The 18,979-nt window shown below is 45.2% G+C and overlaps 1 protein-coding gene across 5 annotated transcripts in view; it reads left to right on the forward strand.

Annotated features, from left to right (window-relative positions):
• The window catches only part of Vps13d (vacuolar protein sorting 13 homolog D), a 274,368-nt gene that overhangs the window by 215,428 nt on the left and 39,961 nt on the right, over positions 1–18,979 (forward strand). For all 5 annotated transcript variants that reach the window (XM_045149288.1, XM_045149289.1, XM_045149290.1 and 2 more), the window contains 2 exons: positions 4,047–4,179; positions 6,697–6,892. In XM_045149288.1, the coding sequence (XP_045005223.1) occupies positions 4,047–4,179; positions 6,697–6,892 (329 nt within the window). The remainder of the gene's footprint in view (positions 1–4,046; positions 4,180–6,696; positions 6,893–18,979) is intronic.

An 18,979-nucleotide genomic window follows, 5' to 3' on the forward strand; every position in this document is an offset into this window, starting at 1 on the left:
TTCCTTCCCCTTCTCAATTGGTCTCTCTTTTGTTTTGATGTCATCATCTTTTCCTCCTATTATGATGGTCTTGTGTAGGTAGTGTCAGGTACTGTGAGGTCATGAATATCCAGGTTATTTTGTGTCCAGAGGAGCACATTGTAAGGAGTCCTACCCTTCTTTTGGCTCTTACATTCTTTCCTCCACCTCTTCCACATTAGACCCTGAGCCATGGAAGGTGTGATAGAGATATTTCAGTGTTGAGCACTCCTCTGTCACTTCTTCTCTGAATCATGGTGCCTTCTGAGTCATTCCAAGGTCACTGCCATCTGAAAAGAGAAGCTTCTCTAACCAAAAGTGAGAGTAGAAAATGGCCTGGATATCCATGACCTCACAGTGCCTGACACTACCGATGCAAGACCATCATAATAAGAGGACAAGATCACGACATCAAAATAAGAGAGTGACAGGTAATTTTTTATAGACCGAGTGGGAATTGTCTGTTGAGTTATGCGTGAGCAGCCTTTCTATGGCAAAGGTGAAGCACCTAGCCAGGCGCTGTGGTGCATGCCCGTAGTTCCATAGAGCCTGAGGCAGGAGAATCACCAGCTTGGGTCACATAGTGAAACCCTATCTCAAAAACAAACAAACAAAAAGTAAGGCATCCAAGAAACAGGTAGAAGAAAGTGACGTTTAAGAGTGGTCTTAAGTCAGTCCTCTTACAGGTCCTCCTTGGCCCAACCTGGGGCCTTTGTGCACAAAACAACCAGGAACTGGTTGGTGACGGGGACAGAACTGGGCAACAGTAATGCTTTTGGCCTGTGCTCCCTGGTGAACCTTGGGATATTTAACTGGCTTCATTGATGAGTGGGAAGGAGAGAGAGTCACATTGGGTGTTCTTCCTGGATGATTTTCTCATATTCTCTTTGAGGGAGAAGAGTGATAAAAGTATTAAAGGGTTTTCGTCCTTGCCCTGACACACTGCTTGAGATAGGTAAGGAAGGCTTCACTTAAGCTTTCTTCCCAGGATGTATCTCATTTCAAGCCCAGTGTGAAGAGCTTAAGAATAAGAAAGACCTGAGCAAGACCCTGAAAGCAGACTGGGTGCTCCGGGGTCCCTTGCAGACAAGCATGTTGCAGACATGCTCCAGGTGACTGACTTGACTGTGATCTTAGTACTTCGGGGGTATTAAGAAAGTGTGTGTTTGTCCAGACCTTGGGAGAACAGCTCTGTTATACTATACAATTCCAGAGTGTAAGTAGCAAGTATTCTTTTTAACCTTTTCCTGAACAAAAGTCACATTTCCTGTCCCCTGATTCCTGGGAGCTGGCAGACTGCAGTTTGTTCTGGACCCTCAGTACTGCTTGCTCTACGTAGGTCATTGTTACCATGCAGTGAAGCTAGCAGCTACTGGAGAATGGGTCCAGGCTGGTACTTGTGTCCTCAGTGCTGCCTAAATCTATGCTGGGCCCAAAGTCAGTGCCTTCTAAAGACATTCTGGCTGGGCATGGTGGTGCGCGCCTTTAATCCCAGAGCTCAGGAGGCAGAGGAAGGAGGATCACCATGAGTTCGAGGCCACCCTGAGACCACATAGTGAAGTACAGGTCAGCCTGAGCTAGAGTGAAACCCTACCTGAAAAAGTAAAAGAAAGAAAAACAAATAAAGACATTCTGCCTTGGGTGTAGATCACACACTGTCAGGGCTGGAAAGGATCTTGGAAATCATCAAGCCCAGTAGACTGACTTTATAGAGGGTTCCACTAGAAACTCTGGAAGCTAATGTCCATCTGCTGGGAGGAGCAGGAGTTTTGATGTTGAGCCCTAATGCAGTTGACCACAATTCTAAACCTCTAAAAGGTTGTTTTTCTTTGGACTAGTAGCTGATTTACAACAGAAATACTGCTGCCTGGATACCGGACTCCAGGCTACTTTCCTGTTGCTGATCTTCCGGCCATGGGATCAAGGAGGTACCATCAGCACTCCCCAGCGTAGAGGGAGGCTTAGTGGCTTCTGCAGAGCTCCAGAGGGGACTGGCACCTAATTCAGTCAGAGCTGCAAGTTCATGGTCTTCTGTACTATGAGGACTCTCAAGTGGGGTCTCTAATGTAAAGTCCCTACGTAGCAATGCACAGTGCTTGTTTTGCAACATGTTATGGTGCCTCACCTTGTCCTACAGAAGACTGGAAAATGAATTTCCATTAACTTCAGTTCTCCATTTAACCAGGCGAAGAAGCAAGCAGTGGTAGGGATTGGATTTCCAGGCAGGTCAGCAATCAGTGCCCTAGATCAGAAAAGCACTTGGACCAAATGAGAGTGAGTCTCCCCATAGCTGGCTCCAGGAACCACTTTGTGCATAGCATTGCTGTTTGTTCTCTGCCCGCTCCTTGTGTCCAGCAGGCACCTGTCCCTCATGTCAAGAAGTCAGAACTAATGGTTTCCAGGGCAGATCTGATCCATGTTACCCACACCGCAGCAGCCCTCCTTCCCCTCCATAGCCTACCAAACCAGAATGAAGTAGACTCCCAGGTGGCCGTCCTGGGTCCTTCAGGCAGGTTGTTTGCATGTCTTTCCATTGAGCTTTATATCTAAATAACATTCCTGTGAGTTTTCTGAAAGGTTAGTCCTGGGTCATTGGCACTTAAACCACTTGTTTTGGTAGATCCTTCCTGAGAAGGTTAATTCTATATTTGATATCTTCTCTCTTTATGGCTGAGTGCTGAGGATAAGTACCTTGTGGTTTATTAACTGTCACATTAAACCTTCTCAGATTGTCTGGTGACAAAACAGAGTTTTATGTCCTTTTATCCAGCTTTAATGGATAAGACAGCTTCTCTGGTTAAAGCATGCCAGAATAAATAAAATCCTCCTCTGGTTTATGGGGAGGGTGGGCTTGGACTGGGAGCCATGGGTTCAAGTCTGCTGTTTGTCTTTCCACCTGCTTCCTTTCCTTCTCTTGATAAATGGGGCTGGGCACCTGATAGGCACTTAGTAGTTGTCGAATGAATGAAAGAAAGCAAAACGTCAGAGAAATTGACCTCTCCATTGTTTTGTTTTGTTTTATGTTGAACCCAGGGCCTCACACATGCTATGTGAGGCAAGTGTTCTACCACAAAGCTATGCTCCTAGGCACCTCTGCAGAGATTTTTTTAAAAAAATATTTATTTATTTATTTGACACAGAGAGAGAGAGAGAAAGGGCACGCCAGGGCCTCCAGCTGCTGCAAATGAACTCCAGATGTGTGCACCCCCTTGTGCATCTGGCTAACATGGATCCTGGGGAATCAAACCTGGGTCCTTTGGCTTTGCAGGCAAGTGCCTTAACCGCTAAGCCATCTCTCCAGCCCTCTGCAGAGATTTTGATACCAAATTGTAAAGTAATAATCTGAATATTTTCTGTTGTAAAGCCAACTGATTATTAGAACAGAGGGCTGTGGCCTTACCATCAAGGAATCCCAACTCTTGCCAGTTTGCTACATCTTTAATTTTTTTTTTTTTTCCATGAGCAATCAGCGTTACAGGTTGAGTAGTCCCATCTAAAGTGCTTTGGAGCAGAAATCTTTCAGATTTCCAGTTTTCCTGGCTTTGGGAATATTTGCATAATGAGATTTCCTAGGAGCGGGTCTCAAATCTAAATATGAAATCTGTCTCATATACACCTCAACACATACCTAGAGGTAATTCTATACAGTGTGAGTGTTACCTGCATTTTGGTTGCAACAGGTCATGTGGGATCAGCTGTGGGATTTTCCACTTGCGGCATAATGCTCAGAAAGTTTCAGGTTTTTGAACATTTTTGGATTCAAAATTCTCAGCCTGTATTTTGGAATGTCAATGTTGCAAGTTTTTGTAGTTGTTTCGGAAGCTTTATTTCCCACTCACCAGCCACCCACAGCTTGCATCTGTCCAGCGTTTGAGACCCACTCTGTTGGGACGGAAGGTGTGTGGAATCTTCCTCTGTAAGCAGTAGTTACAGAATATTAGCTAGGAACGAGGCAAGGTGTTTCTTTAAAACTATGAAAGTAGTAAGAACAGTGCTAGAGCTCTAAAGGTCTTGTTCACTCATTCCAGTTTGCAGGGACGCTGTCAGATGGCTTGGGGAAGACGATGGACAACCGGCACCAGTCAGAGCGGGAGTATATCAGATACCACGCGGCCACCAGTGGAGAGCACCTCGTGGCTGGCATCCATGGCCTGGCTCATGGTAAGTCACTTGTGGGACTAAGGAAGAATGTCCCTTGTGCACTGTCCCTCGCAAGAGCCTTTGCACCTGTCTGAATACAAGAAGACAAGGAGAAAGCTGACAGCAGTGGCCCTCTTGGCATGTGTCTTGACGTGCCTTCCATACTCCCCTTCCATCCCCTTGCAGTGGGCATGTGGCAGCCTGTGTTCCAGTCCTCGGTCTTTTCTGCATGCCGAGCACATTCTAGTTCCTTCCTGTCCTCAGGCTTCAATTCTCAAGGGGGATCAGGTGCATCCACCAAACTTCTGAGAATCTGGAACTATTGCTCCAAGACTCAGCCTTCTGCCTTCTGCCTGTTCCTTCCCAGAAATTCAAGTATGAAACTAGCCTGTGGCCCTGGTGATGGTATAAAGGCATCATCTCTGCATTTGCTTGCATTCTGTCAGACTTATTATTGCATTGTTCTGAGTGACTTGAAGTATGCCACTCAAAGCCCCTGGCAGTATAAATCTAGCCAGACTATCTTAACTATTGCCTTCAGCCATATGGGGGACATGTTTCAGGTCCTTCCTTACTCATGAGCCCTCGGTCTGTCCCCCTACCCAGCTCATTAATCCCAACTCAAATGACATTTACTGGCTTTGCTACCCCAGTTGGAGTTAATGACAGCATTCATGGAAGTCTGGATTGACTGTGTGGCCTGTGATCTGTGACTCAGATAAGATAGTGGATGCGAGGAATGCAAAGAGGCCTTTCAAATTTCTCTTATACTTGCATAATTCACTCACACCTGGCTGTAGCTCTTGCTCAGTGGTGGACAGTAAGTTGAACCATTTGCCTATCCAAGCGTTCGGAATCATGTGAAGCTATAAAAGTCATCAAGACTGATCAGTCATGGGCATCTCTTTCGGGTCCTAGTCAGAACTCCTGTACTCTGTGAGTGTGCTGTCAGGAATATCGCTTAGAAGGTTGGGAAGGGATATTGCCTCACTGGAACAACAGGACCTCGAATCCGAAAGAAACATTGTGAATTGTTAGTACATTCTCACCCAAGGAGCTAACCACCCCAATTTGTCTCACTAGAGCTGAAGAGTGTGGAGAGCTTCCTCACACCCCCACTGTCAGAGGGTAAACATCCTGTGAGTGTCCCTGGCTGCAGTCCTAGGAGTGTTCCCTGAACAGCCTGCCTCTTGCCTGCAGCGCCTGCAACCTTGCCAGCCTTTGCCAACTTGTGGCATTTCTGGGGCTGTTTCAAGCCCTTGCAGTCAGCTTTCAAAATGTTCAAAATGGCCTTTGTACTCAGGTTGTTGTTTTGAAAGGAGCCCCTGAGGGTCCAGATTAGTCTTGGCAGCAGTAGGGAGAGCCTCCATAAACTTCATCGTTTTCTCTCCTGGCCTTGGCAAAGCAGGCAGCATTTTACAGACCCATGTCAAGCATTCTGTGGTATTGTCTGGTCTCATGGTAGAAGCATGCCTTTAGTGCTCACTCTGCCTTGTATTTCAGAAAACCTTCGAACTTTCCCCAAGGAACCTCTTTTCTAGTCTCTCCTTGTTTTAAATCTGCTCTCTATATTCTCAGTCCATTTCCTATATACTGCCTGAGCTCTGGAATCAAAACTTGGCTACTGTTAACTTCCTAGCCTTATTTATTTATTTATTTTAAGTTGTATTCATTAATTTGAGAATGACAGACGAGAGAGAAAGAGGCAGAGAGAGAGAGAGAGAGAGAGAGAGAGCGAGCATGGGCGCTCCAGGGCCTCTAGCCACTGCAACCAAACTCCAGATGTGTGTGCCCCCTTGTGCATCTGGCTTACATGGGTCCTGGGGAATCAAGCCTCAAACTGGGGTCCTTAGGCTTCACAAGTAAGTGCTTAATCGCTAAGCCATCTCTCCAGCCCCAAGCCTTATTTATTTATTTATTTATTTGAGAGAGAGATGGGGAGAAAGAATGGGCACTCCACTGTAAATGAACTCTAGACACATGTTCCGCTTTGTGCGTCTGGGTTTATGTAAGTACTGGGAGGTCAACCCTAGCTTTTCCAGTTTTGCAAGCCAACCACCTTTAACTAGCAAACCATCTCTCCAGCTCAGATTATTATTATTATTTGAGGTATGGTCTTGCTCTCAAACCCAGGCTGACTTCAGTTACCTAGAACACACTTTACTTTGGAGTCACAATCTGTTACACAGCTCTTGGGCACATCTAGGAGTCTCCTTGTCTGTGGCATGTCTAGCACAGAGATTAACAAACTGATCTTAAGTTATTGTTCCAGTTGCATAGACTCTGTCTTAAAACGTTTTTGCTTTTGTTCTTGGCCAGATCACAGTAGCCCTTGTTTCTTTTTCTTTTTCCCACTAGATATCATTGGTGGGTTGACCAGTGTTATAACCTCTTTTTCTTTTTCTTTTTTCCCCACTAGGTATCATTGGTAAATTGACAATGTTATAACCTTTTTTTATTTTCATTTTTTCCCCACTAGGTATCATCAGTGGATTGACCAGTATGATAACCTCTTTTTCTTTTTTTTTCCCCCACTAGGTATCATCGGTGGACTGACCAGTGTTATAACCTCAACAGTGGAAGGTGTGAAAACAGAAGGGGGCGTCAGTGGCTTCATATCTGGCCTTGGCAAAGGACTTGTTGGCACTGTGACCAAGCCAGTGGCAGGTGCCCTGGATTTCGCCTCTGAAACAGCCCAGGCAGTGAGAGATACAGCTACACTCAGTGGTCCCAGGTCAGTGGTCAAGGGGGGGAGTGTATTTGCAATTTCCAGCCCAGGTCTGAGGCCTCTCCCACCCACCATGATGTGTTTAATCATGTATTTTCTATCTTAGCTACATGATTTTAACTGGAGTACTTATTGTGGAAATGTCATACCTACTTACGATAAATACAAGAAAATGCACAAAAATGGGCGCATGGATATTGGTAACACACACCTGTAATCCTAACATTTGGGCAGTCAAAGCAGAAGGATCAGGAGTTCAGGGCCATCCTTAGCTACATGGCAAGTTTGAGGACAGTATGTGTACACAGCATCTTCTTAGCCTCCCCCCTCCGCTGCCAACAAAGTGGGATTGCTTTTTACATTTGGTAGATATACTAGAGTTCTCCCTCCCCATTGGAGAGGTCAGAAATGGGATTATATCATTACGTGCTTCGGTCATACCCTGGTGATCTTTGGTCTTAGACCCAATGTAGTTCTAGACTCCGTGCAGCTGTGATTCACCACGTAGGTTGTTCCTACTTAGTTTTCATTCTAGTCAAAAATACCAGTGATCCAACCTCAAGAGAGAGCCTCCTCCACTCCCACGTGCAACCTGGTGGTTCTGCTGTGGGGTGCTATCTTGTCCTGGTACCAGTGACGATTGGAAATCAGAGATGGTCCATATGCTGCTAAATCCCACAAATCCCAGCCACTGTAACTTAGCTATGTGGTTAGTGGCCTATGTTCACTTCCCTTCTCCAAAGAGACAAGTTGAGGATACGTATGACCAAAGGATATAAGTGAAATTTGCCCTTCCTGGTCAGGCTATACTCCATGTATTCCCAGAAGGATCTCACTGACTGGACAGTCGATGCTCCCTGGGTGAAGCAGTGTGCCTGTTGAGAAGCCTGGGCTGGGCTGGGCTGGGCTGGGCCATGTCCTCGCCCTGTGGATTCCAAGTGAAGTTGGCCTCAGTTAAAATGAATCCCTTTGTCTGCCACCAGGAAACCTCACTAGGGACACATTGCTGCAGTAGGGAAGTGCTAAAGACAAAGACTGGGACCATGCAGTAGGTTCTCAGAATGCCTCCCATCTGGAAGCAGTTGCTCAAGGAGTTTACGTTAGCTAAGCTGAAATCTCTTCTCAGATACTAAGCTAAAACAGTCATGGAGCATGCTTTGAGGCATGCATGCAGTAGTTGGGAGGGGCAGGCAGTCGGGTGTCTTCAAAAGTATTTTCAGCTACTTTTTATTTCTGCTCTAAGCCCAAGAAGTCTATTTCCAGTATTTTCTTAAGACAACAAGGCCTTGTAAAGTCTTAAGTAAAATTGAAGAACTCCATAGAATCCCTAAAGAATTATACCTATTTTTAAAATCCAAAACTGGTCAAGGGATTGGTTTGTTTACTCAAAAAAAAAAAAAAAGGTTTAATTAAAGTGGAGCTTGGAAAAGGGCTTAGTGATTAAAGGTGCTTGCTCCACAAGCCTGCCAACCTCCATTCAATTCCCAGCACCCACATAAAGCCAGAAGCAAAGTGACACACACCTCGGAAGCCCCAGTGTGCCTGTGGCAGTGGGAAGCAGGTCTATAAGAACCCAGATGCTTGTGGGACAGCTATTCTGACCTTCCCGGCAGCAAAAAGAAGAAAAGCAAAGAGAGACCCGGTCTCAAACACAGTGGGAAAGGAGCAAACCAACACCCTGAGATTGTCCTCTGACCTCTACACACATGCTGTGGTACACACACACCCATGTATATGTGTGTGTATACACATATACATACACACTAAAAAAAAGATTTAGAATATATGCATTTTAATTTCGAAAAATTACTTTATGCTATAAAGATTCATGATGTTGATTAGAAAGAAATTGTTTGAATTTTGTGCATTGGAAATCTCTCTGCATTTTTTAGGGGGTGAGGTAGGCACTGGGGACTGAACTCAGGATCTCACACGTGCTAGGTAAGCACTCCACCACTGCGCTGTATCTGCAGCTCCTGCATTGGTCTCAGCGAGGCTTTGTTTTCTTTTTGGAATACATATAATGCAGCCATAGTGGCTGTGGTACTGCTAATATTCTTGTCATTTTTACCAGTTTTCCAGCATTGCCACAGATGGTTCATTTCAGTGCCTTCCAGTTCCTATCTGTCATTCATTCATTTGCAGGCAGTAAATATTAATTAGAAATTTTCTATGAATCCATCTGTGTATATAGCAGGAACTAAGACCATCCCTAGCCTCAGAGAGCCTACATCAGTCAGACCAGCAGCATCATGTAAAACAACCAGATATGTAATTGTTTGCAAAGTCATCTGGTGCAGAACCCAGAAACTGTCTAGAGAGAGCATGGTGAGGGTATGACCAGAGAAGGGTTGCAGGGCAGGAGAGAGGGGCTGGCCTAGGGACCTGCGGCATGAAGGCAAACTTTTCTTTCTGAGATGAGCCTGTAGTGTAAGGATGGTTGGCCAGGTAAAGGGAAGAAGAAATCACATTCTTCTTTCAGGTAAAAGGGAGCCATAGAACAGAGCCTCTTCCTCAGTGAGTTCCTGGCATTGCCTCAGTGTCTCTGCTGGGCAGTCCTACTCACCTTTGAGCTTCATTTATAAATGAGGGCAAGACAGTTGGGGAAGACTCATGGCCCATAGCTACACTGCTGGTTGGGGATAGTTGGAGACAGCCCACCTCCTAACACCAGTCCCCTGTCTAGTTCCCCTGCCTGACCACTCACTTTGCCTAGAAACAAGCTCCTGAGCCAAATGAGAAAAAAAAGCACATAACAGCTAAGTGTGGACATGGGCAGTCAGAAAGAAGGACTGTCCAGCCTCTACAGACCATGGCAGCCACGCCCACAGAGCAGCCGGATCTGAGTGGACCAGTCGCAGTGCCCTTCACTGAAAAGGCAGTGAAGGCTCCTGGGGAGGTGTCGCTGTGGTCCTTTCGCCAGGCTCCTTCCATGTGTTTGTCTGGGGCCAGATTATTAATGAAGAGGCATATGATAGAGGTGACAGCACTTGACCCAGAAAACAATAGGTCAGAGTCCTGGCCCCCTTACTTATTAGCCCCAGTTAAATCTTTAGCCTGCCTAAGCCTCGGTTTTTCATGTGTAAATGAGAGATAGGTATACCTATCTATTAATTCCTCCTCTCAGGGCTTTCCAGCCCAACCAGAGTTATTTGAACACGTAAGCTATGAAGAAGTACAAAAAGGACAGTATTGTTTTGGGGTCATTAAAGGAGCACAGAGCTCCCTGCAGGTGGAGAAATGTGTCCTCGTCTCTCAGGTTGGCCCTGATGACAAGGTGGTCTCTTAGGAACATACTGGCTCTGCCCAGGGGATAAATCACCCTGGCTTCTTGGAAGTGAAACATAACCATGTCCAACCATCCTCGTCGATTGCACAGGATCCAGGGGTGTTACTCAGGGTTTTTCCCCACTGTTTAGACAACAGAGACGTAACAAATGATTTGAAGGGATTAGAAGTGAGATTCTGGCCGAGGACTGACCCGAGTACAGGGACCAAGCCAGGAATAGAACCCAAGAGTCCTGCCTCTGAGTCTGTACTTGGAAGAGGCTTTCTGCTTCCTTTGCCATATTTTATCCAAGGGAAGGCTCAGATCTTAGCATCTATGCTTCAAATGATCCAAAATTTGAGCAGATGATAGCAAAGTTAGCTATAAAACTGTGAACAAATACTCCTTCCAGTAATTCATCTGAATAGTAGCCTTACAGGAAACCCTGGCTCCTTTTCATGTTTATTTGAACAGGATTTTATTTATAGGGAACCCCCTCCTCATGTTCTTTCAGAGTCCAAGTTCCTCTCCTAGCTGGAGTGTAAGGGCATTCCAAAAAGACAGCCACCTAACTTTCTTCAAGGTTTCCATGCAATCTAGTAGTCCTCAGGATGGCAGGTGGGGGTGGGGAAGAAGAGGGAGGGTGGAGGCCAGCAGAGCCTTTGGCGGGTGTGAATGCTGCGGGCCAGTATCCCCCACTGCATTTGTTAACTGTACAAGTATGTGTGGTTTGGAACTGGAACAGGGAGCTTTTTCCAAGGCAGCGTTCGTTCTGCTGGCTCAGGTTGCATCTTCTAGTCTACGTGTATCGAGTCACATTTGTGTGTTCCCAAGTAAGTTTATGGGAATGACACAGATGGAGCCATACTCAGGGTGCCACTGACGCCACATAAAAAAAACCTTTGCCCTTCCCGCAGACCAGGCTGAGCAGGGCAGCCGGCCACATGAGTGCCAGGGTCTCTGCATGAGCGCCGTGGTTTGGGGAAAGGAACCCTGACAGAACGTTGCAGGGGCTGAGGGCCGCTGTCTCACAGCAAAGCTGGCACTGCCCCAGAGAGAGGTATGTCTGGCTGTGGCCTGTGTTGTTGTATCTCTGTTGGTTGCAGACTTTGGGGAGCCCAGCATGCAGGGAAAGTGGCCGACAGAGATTTATGAAGCTGTGCCCTGAGGCTTCCTCCAAAACATTTCTTTACCTTTTTAGTCAAGACCCAGAAAGACAGGAGAAATGGGAGTTGGAAGACCTTGCAATATTTAAACCAATTTAGCAAAGCCCAGGAGTGTGGCTTATCACATTATTTAAGTTAGATAAGGAGGCAGGAGGGAATGAAGGATAATGATAGATCAGTGTTTGAGAATATAGCCTTCAGGACTGATAACGTTCTAGAATCCCAGGACCCCTGTACTGTGCATGGAGATAGAAATTCCAGTTGCCTGAGCTTTGAGTAACCCATGGGCTGACTTCACAGAAAAGATTTATGCTGGGCATATTCAAGTTTCTCAGTAACAACACCCCCAAGACATGACCCAAAATTTATTAATGACACTTCTCTGGTAATGGCCTCTTGGATGGGAGATTGGAATGGTTTTTCTTAAGGAAAAGCCCTTTTAGAACAGTGTTTGTGCTTTACTCCTGACTCTCAGGATAAATGGGAAAGACCCTCTTGGGTCACCAGAGACTGAGTACATTGAGGTTGGAAAGGGCAGAAGGAAGCCAGCAGAGAGTTTGACAACTGCTCCATTGCTCTGCCATGCTCCTTGGTGACACTGCTGTGTGGTCGTCTGCCTTGGAAGCAGCGGTGCAGTCTACTGGCTGTCACACAGATCACCGCAGGCAGGCAGGATTTAATTTGAGTCTTTAGAGACCTTCCAGACATCAAAACCTAATGAAAATCAAACTGTTTCCAAGGATACACCCATGTTCTCAGTTTCCCCACCAGTATTCCCATTAAGGTAGAGGAGGATAGACTGATACCCCATTTTGTCCTAAAATTGTAAATGAATTTTATGTACTATTCCTTTTTTTTTTTTTTTTTGTGGTAGGGTCTCACTGTAGCCCAGGCTGACCTGGAATTTACAATGTAGTCTGAGGCTGGCCTCAAACTCACAGCGATCTTCCTACCTCTGCCTCCCGAATGCTGGAATTAAAGGTGTGTGCCCCCGTGCCCGGCTCCATGTTTGTTTTAAGAAGAAAATATTTTCAAAGGCTTCAACTTGCCCCACAAGCATGAGGGCCTGAGTGTAGTCCACAGCACCCATGTAAAATGCTGGACATGGTGACCTGCTCCTGTAATCCCAGCACTGGGAAAGCAGTAACAAGAGAATCTGGAAGTCACTGGCTAGCTAATATAGCCAAGTTGGTGAGCTCTGGGTTCACCTGTTTCAAAGTAAGGGATGAAAAGCAGTTGAGTAAAGTACCTAATGTTGACCTCTGGCCCCACATGTGCATGCACACACACACACACAGACACACAGCGCGCACATGCAACAACAAAAATGGGATAATATGGGTAAGTGGGTGTGATCTACATAGCACAGACATTCAGATTTAAAAGTGCATGTAAAGTATATGTACATCCATGTATATAGTGAAAAATGTGCATATGAGAGAGAAAAGGTTTAGGATATTCTTTGTGTGGGCTGAAGAATGCTCATTGCTCACTACTAATTAGGGCCAACATAGAAATCAAGATTAAGATTTTAGGGGGCTAGAGAGATGGTTTAGTGGTTAAGGCACTTGCCTACAAAGCCTAATGACCTGGGTCGATTCCTCAGTAAAGCCAGATGCACAAGGTGGTGCATGCATCTGGAGTTCTTAGTGGCTGGAGTCTCTGACATGCCCATATTCTCATTCATATTCATTCTCTCTCTCTCTCTCTCTCTCTCTCTCTCTCTCTCTCTCTCTCTCTCTCTCTCTCCTTGCAAATAAATTAATAAAAATATTTAAAAATCTTAAGACGTGCCAGGCATGGTGATGCACGCCTTTAATTCCATAGCTCAAGAGGCAGAGGTAGACCGCTGTGAGTTCAAGGCCAGCCTGAGATATATTGAAACCCAGCTCAGCCTGGGCTGGAATGAAAGAATCTGCCTGGTGGGGGTGGGGGGGGAGAGTAAGACTTTAGCTGGGTATGCTGGCACATGCCTTTTATCCCAGCACTTGGGAAGCAGAGGTAGGAGGGTAGCTGTGAGTTCAAGGCTAGCTTGAGACTACATAGTGAACTTCAGATCAGCCTCAACTAGAGTGAGACCCTACCTCAGGAAAACAAAGCAAACAAACAAAAAAATCGTAAGACTTTAGAGCCGGGCATAGTGACTTATGCCTACCTTCCCAATACTCAGTCTGAGACAAGATTGCCACTAGTTTGAGGCCAGCCTGGGACTCTACATAGTAAGTTCCAGTGTAGCCTGGGCTTCAGTGTGAAACCCTGCCTCAGAAACAAAAGTTCCTGACAGGAGTGCTCAACATTGAAGTATCTCTATCACACCTTCCAAGGTTCAGGGTCCTTTGCGGAAGAGGTGGTGGAAAGAATGTAAGAGCCAAAGGAAGTGTAGGACTCCTTAAGTGCTCCTCCAGACACAAAGTGCCCTGGATATCCATGACCTCACAGTGCCTGACACTACCTACACAAGACCATCAGAATAGGAGGAAAAGATGATAGCATCAAAATAAGAGAGACTAATTGAGAGGAGATGGGGATATGCTGGAGAATGGAGTTTCAAAGAGGAAAGTGGGAGGAGGGAGGACATTGCCATGGGAGATTATTTATAATCATGGAAGTTGTTATTTAAAACAATAAATAAAACCAAAAAAAAAAAACCCAAAAGTTTATAATTGCTACTCAGTACAATGAACTGTTCAAGAAAGTGTGCTGTGTCACCCTGCGGTTGCCGCCTCTCATTCATAAGTTCAAGCCCACACCTGCCAGGTGAGTCTGCAGACTGGGAATAGAAATACAGGTGTAAATGTTGAGTGAAGCTGGCACTCCCTAGATGTCCAGCCCCAAGGCTCTGGGTCTTGCCTTGGGGCATTTCTGTGCATTGGCCAGGTAGCCATTTGCTGCTTAGGACAGGCTGTGATAATTAGCATGCCAGGAATCCGATTCCCACGAAACTGAAGCATTATTGCCACATTCAGCTGAAGGGCAGGGACTGTCCTTTCTCTCCTGTTGTCTACAGGAGCATAGTGGGTATGCTGGCTGCTACTTATCATCTGTCTTCTTCTTTCTCACCTTTGCATGTAAGCACAAGGTGAGCGCCTGTGTCTTCACTTCTGATCTTGTCAAGGCAGGCCTGCGGGTGGATAGGTCCTTTTCCCATTCCCCAGTCTAGCCGTGTAGTCTCCGAATCAGAGGTAACCAGGAGCTGTGTTAATGACAGTGGCTGTCTCACTCAGGTCTGAACTCAAGCCGAGGGAATTACAGGATAAGATATTTTTAAGAAACATCTTAACAGACCTTCATGCCTTATAAGTTAAAATTCTCTCACAGGAACACAGGTAGAGAAATCTTATTTTCTGAGACACTTCTTCCCTCTTGCTGAACTCTAAATCCGGCATTCCCCTTCACTCAAAAGGCCCCAGACAATGCCGTCCTCATTATAGCATAACTTATGGAAAGCTCAGATCTGCTGAAAAAGAAAGGCAAAGTGTGCGTGTGTTCTTGCTCACAGGTATTTGAGAAAAGCCTTCCATTTCTGAAATCCCATGACTCATTTTTTATGCAAGATTATCTGTTAGAGAAAAAACCACTTTTTTGGTCATGGTACATTATAATCATTTCTAGAAAGAAGAGCATCTATTTTTTGCCATTTTTGGCATGCCAGGACGACTGACTTCATGGAAACAGCAGAACTCTGCTTCCAGCACTAAAAACTAACTGAATTTAGTCTCAACCAACAAGTCTTTGCACAGAGAAAACAGTGACCTGGGCTCAGTGGCAATCACCTTTAATCCCAACACTTGCGGTGGGGGCACGCAGAGATAGGATGATCACCATGAGTTTGAGGCCAGCCTGGGACTACATTATGAATTCCAGGTTAGCCTGGGCTAGAGTGAAACCTTGTTTCAAAGAAAAACAAAACAAGGGTTGGAGAGATGGTTTAGCAGTTAAGTGCTTGCCTGTGAAGCCTGAGGACCCCAGTTCAAGGCTCTATTCCCCAGGACCCACATTAGCCATATGCACAAGGTGGTACATGCATCTGGAGTTCATTTGCAATGGCTGGAAGCCCTGATGTACCCATTCTCTCTCTTTCTCTCTGTTTCTCCCTGCCTCCTCCCTCCATCCCTCTTTCTCTCTCTCAAATAAATAAATAAAAAGAAAAATAAACAAAAAATAATAAAGCAGCCAGGCCCAATGTGGTGGCACATGAAAAAAAGAAGAGGAAGGAAAGGAGGGAGGGAGGAAGGGAAAAGAAAATAGTTGATGGGTTTTGGATTTTGGCATCTGCCATACAAAAATGAAATAGTCTAGCCATTGTATATCTGTGTTCAGCATATTTTTTTCAAACTCTGGGTATATTCTAATTTTATACACACAGGTCACATTTGAGACCTTTGGACTGATCTTTCCAACAAGGCAGCGTCCACAGTTCTTAAGACGAAGAGCTGTTTGCTACCTATGCAAACTCCTCTACAGAAGCATTTGATTCAGCTATTTTTAGGTTTTGATGATTGTCGTATGTCTTTCATGATTTCCTTATAATAGCATCATCTTTGCCTAGGGTGGGTCTGGAATCTTCCTTAAAGAGAGGATCCAGTTGGAGTTGAAAGCCCCTGCTCCCAGAGAGCATCAGTCTGTAAGATTATTCTGAAATACACAGAATGAATTCCCTGCTGTATGCTAACAAGGATGTAAAGACTTTGTATTGTTTCACAAGTGAAGACTTGTAAGCTTGAGAGAAAGAAAGGTGGGTTTGGACATTTCAATTCACTTTACCTCTACTCTCATTCCAGAATGCCTTTCAAAGAACCTGCTCAGTTTCTCATAGCTGATCAAATAGGAGAAAAAGAAGATTGAGTTAGTGAAAGACTTTGATATTTATAGTACACTCTAGACGAAACAGTGTTTGATTATACTGTGCTCATATCATTGAGATGAGCAGGGCAGGATCACCAGGCTGCTTGCATCCCTAATGGGTGCTGATGGGCTCACCAGGCTGTGTCCTTAGTGGATATAGCTGTTACCTTTGCCTTGCTGGGACAAGACACCTGGCCCAAAGCAGCTGATGGAGGAAAAGGTTGATTTTGGCCTGAAGTCCCAAAGGAAAGTTTCATCATGGCAGGGAAAGCATTGCAGGAGTAGACAGCACACCTTCCGAAGTCTCTGCTATGAGCTTTAACCACAGACACATGAGGCAATGGGGGACACTTTACATTTCAGACCACCATAGTGGATTTAGACCAATACACAGAGGACAGTGATTTCTAATTAGCATGAGGTTTGTGCATAATGGGCCTTTTAGAACAGAGGATCTCAGGGTTTGGTCCAGGGAGCTCTGGGGTGGTCCTAGGGACTATCATCGTCAAACCTACTTCATGTGTTCGTATACGACGTGTGAACACATAGGTGCACAGTGGCTTCATGCGAGTAGTCTCCAGTGAGTGCACCGTGACGTTTCCCAGGGCCCGCAGCAGAGACTGTAGAAGCAGACATGAGAATACAGCTGTTCTCCATTAGGCAAGACTCACAGAGATTTGCAAAAATGTAAAACAGTCTCCCTCCTCTCACCTTTGGTGACTCTGCAAACACGCTACTGGTGGCAGATGCACCTGTACCTGGTTAATTTCCTTGACAAGCTGTTCTGTTGGAAAATACGGTGATGATCTATCCTGCTGGAGATAAATAGCACCTATCAGTGATGGCGGGTTAATTTGGAGGGAGCCACTGGAATGTGACGCAGCGTTCTGGCTTCCTGCCAACAGTTGTCAGCCCTCCTGGTTTGCTCCTGACGTTTACTAGGTCTCTGTAAGTAATGATTAGAAAGATTTTATCACATCCCAGAAAGACCTCTTAAAATAATTTACCTAATTTAGTCCTTCACCTGCCCATTCCTGTAAATTTTAACTTTGGCAGCAAATAAGGCCTGAGCATAGTGCTTCAGAGGCCCAGGGTCCAGAAAGGCCCCTTGGTTGGGTTAGCACAGCCCCAGTGGCAGGTAATGGAGAAGGTGTATCTGTTTCAGTTTCCTGACCCAGTCCTTAGCTTTCTACCATAGCAGAGGGTGGAGTGGGACCAGCCCTTCATATTTGGATAGGCTCCTTTGAACTCCTGGTGGAAGGCAGTTTTTATGAGGCAGTTCTGAGTTAACACCAGAGACAGCTCCTTGTACCTTTTTCCCCAAACATACTTCAAACATCAGTAATGGCAGGGGTGACCCAAGCTGGATCATAAAATCCTAGCAACTGCAGAAAACTTCAAAGAGGAAGCAGAGCAAAACCTCACCTCTTGTTATGAGGAGTGTGTGTCCTAAGAGTTCTGGCCAGAATCCATGAGCCTGGCTGAGTCAGAGGAAGGACAGGGCAGGGCTCATAGGTTCCCCAGATTTCACCAATTTGACCTCGGGATCACAATGGCACCAGCCCAGCCCACCTCCTTCCAGGGAAATGCCAGATTACCACATGCTTGTATATCTCTTAGAGGAAAGATGCAAATTCAGAGGTTTTATATTTTGTTTGAACTGTTGGAGGCCTGTTAGTTAATTCAGGTTAGCCAATCCCTTCCTTGTGATACAGTTGCTTAGTAACATAAGCACATTGACAGTGGAAATTTATTAGCTGATTATTGAGCTCCTATATTCTATGCTTACAGTAGGCTTGAAAAAAATATATTTTATGATTTAAAAAAAAGCTGGGTGTGGTATTGCATGCCTTTAATTCCAAATTTCAGGAGGCAGAGGTAGGAGGATCGCCATGAGTTCAAGGCCACCCTGAGACTACATAGTGAATTCTAGGTCAGCCGGGGCTGGAGCAAACTCTTATCTTGAAAACCACAAAAAAAAAAAGAATTAAAAAAAATATTCTATTTATTTACTTATTTGAGAGAGAGGGGCAGATAGAGAAAATGGGTGTGCCAGGGCTTACAACCACTGCAAATGAACTCCAGATGTGTGGGACACCTTGTGCATCTGTTTTATGTGGGTCTTGGGGAATCAAACCTGGTTTCTTAAGTTTTGCAGGCAAATCTCCTTAACCACTAAGCAATCTCTCCAGGCCCCTTGTTTGTAATGTTGATTTTTTAAAATATTTTATTTATGTATGTATGTATTTAGTTATTAGAGAGAGAGAGAGAGGTAGAGGAAGAGGTGGAGAGAGAATGGGCACACCAGGGCCTCCAGCCACTGCAAATGAACTCCAGACATGTGCACCCCCTTGTGCATCTGGCTTGCGTGGATCCTGGGGAATCAAACCAGGGTCCTTAGGCTTCACAAACAAATGCCTTAACCACTAAGCCATTTCCCCAGCCTGCATGTTGATATTCTTAAGCCCTTCTTATATGTTCATTAAGGCAAGTTCCTGGTGAACTTTCTTAATGTACCCCCAAAGTTAGTGATCCTGTTTGTTCTCAGAAGCAATAAAACTGCATGGGGGTTAGGAGGCAGCTGCAGGCATTGCTCCCCCACCGTTTTACCAGGTCCACCAAAACCCAAACCATGTTGTTTGAGTTCTAGTCATTGTTTTTTAAATGAGCTAATGATTCTTTAATTCTTCAGCTAGATCTCATATGTGTTTAGTAAACATTGTCTACTCTGTAATAAGAACATTGTTTTAAAACCTGTGGTTTTCAACCTGAATTATTAGAACACAATTTTCCTTTAAATTAATATTCCTTCAA

The sequence above is a fragment of the Jaculus jaculus genome, chromosome 5 (genome assembly GCF_020740685.1).
Source record: "Jaculus jaculus isolate mJacJac1 chromosome 5, mJacJac1.mat.Y.cur, whole genome shotgun sequence".
Classification (NCBI taxonomy): Eukaryota; Metazoa; Chordata; class Mammalia; order Rodentia; family Dipodidae; genus Jaculus; species Jaculus jaculus.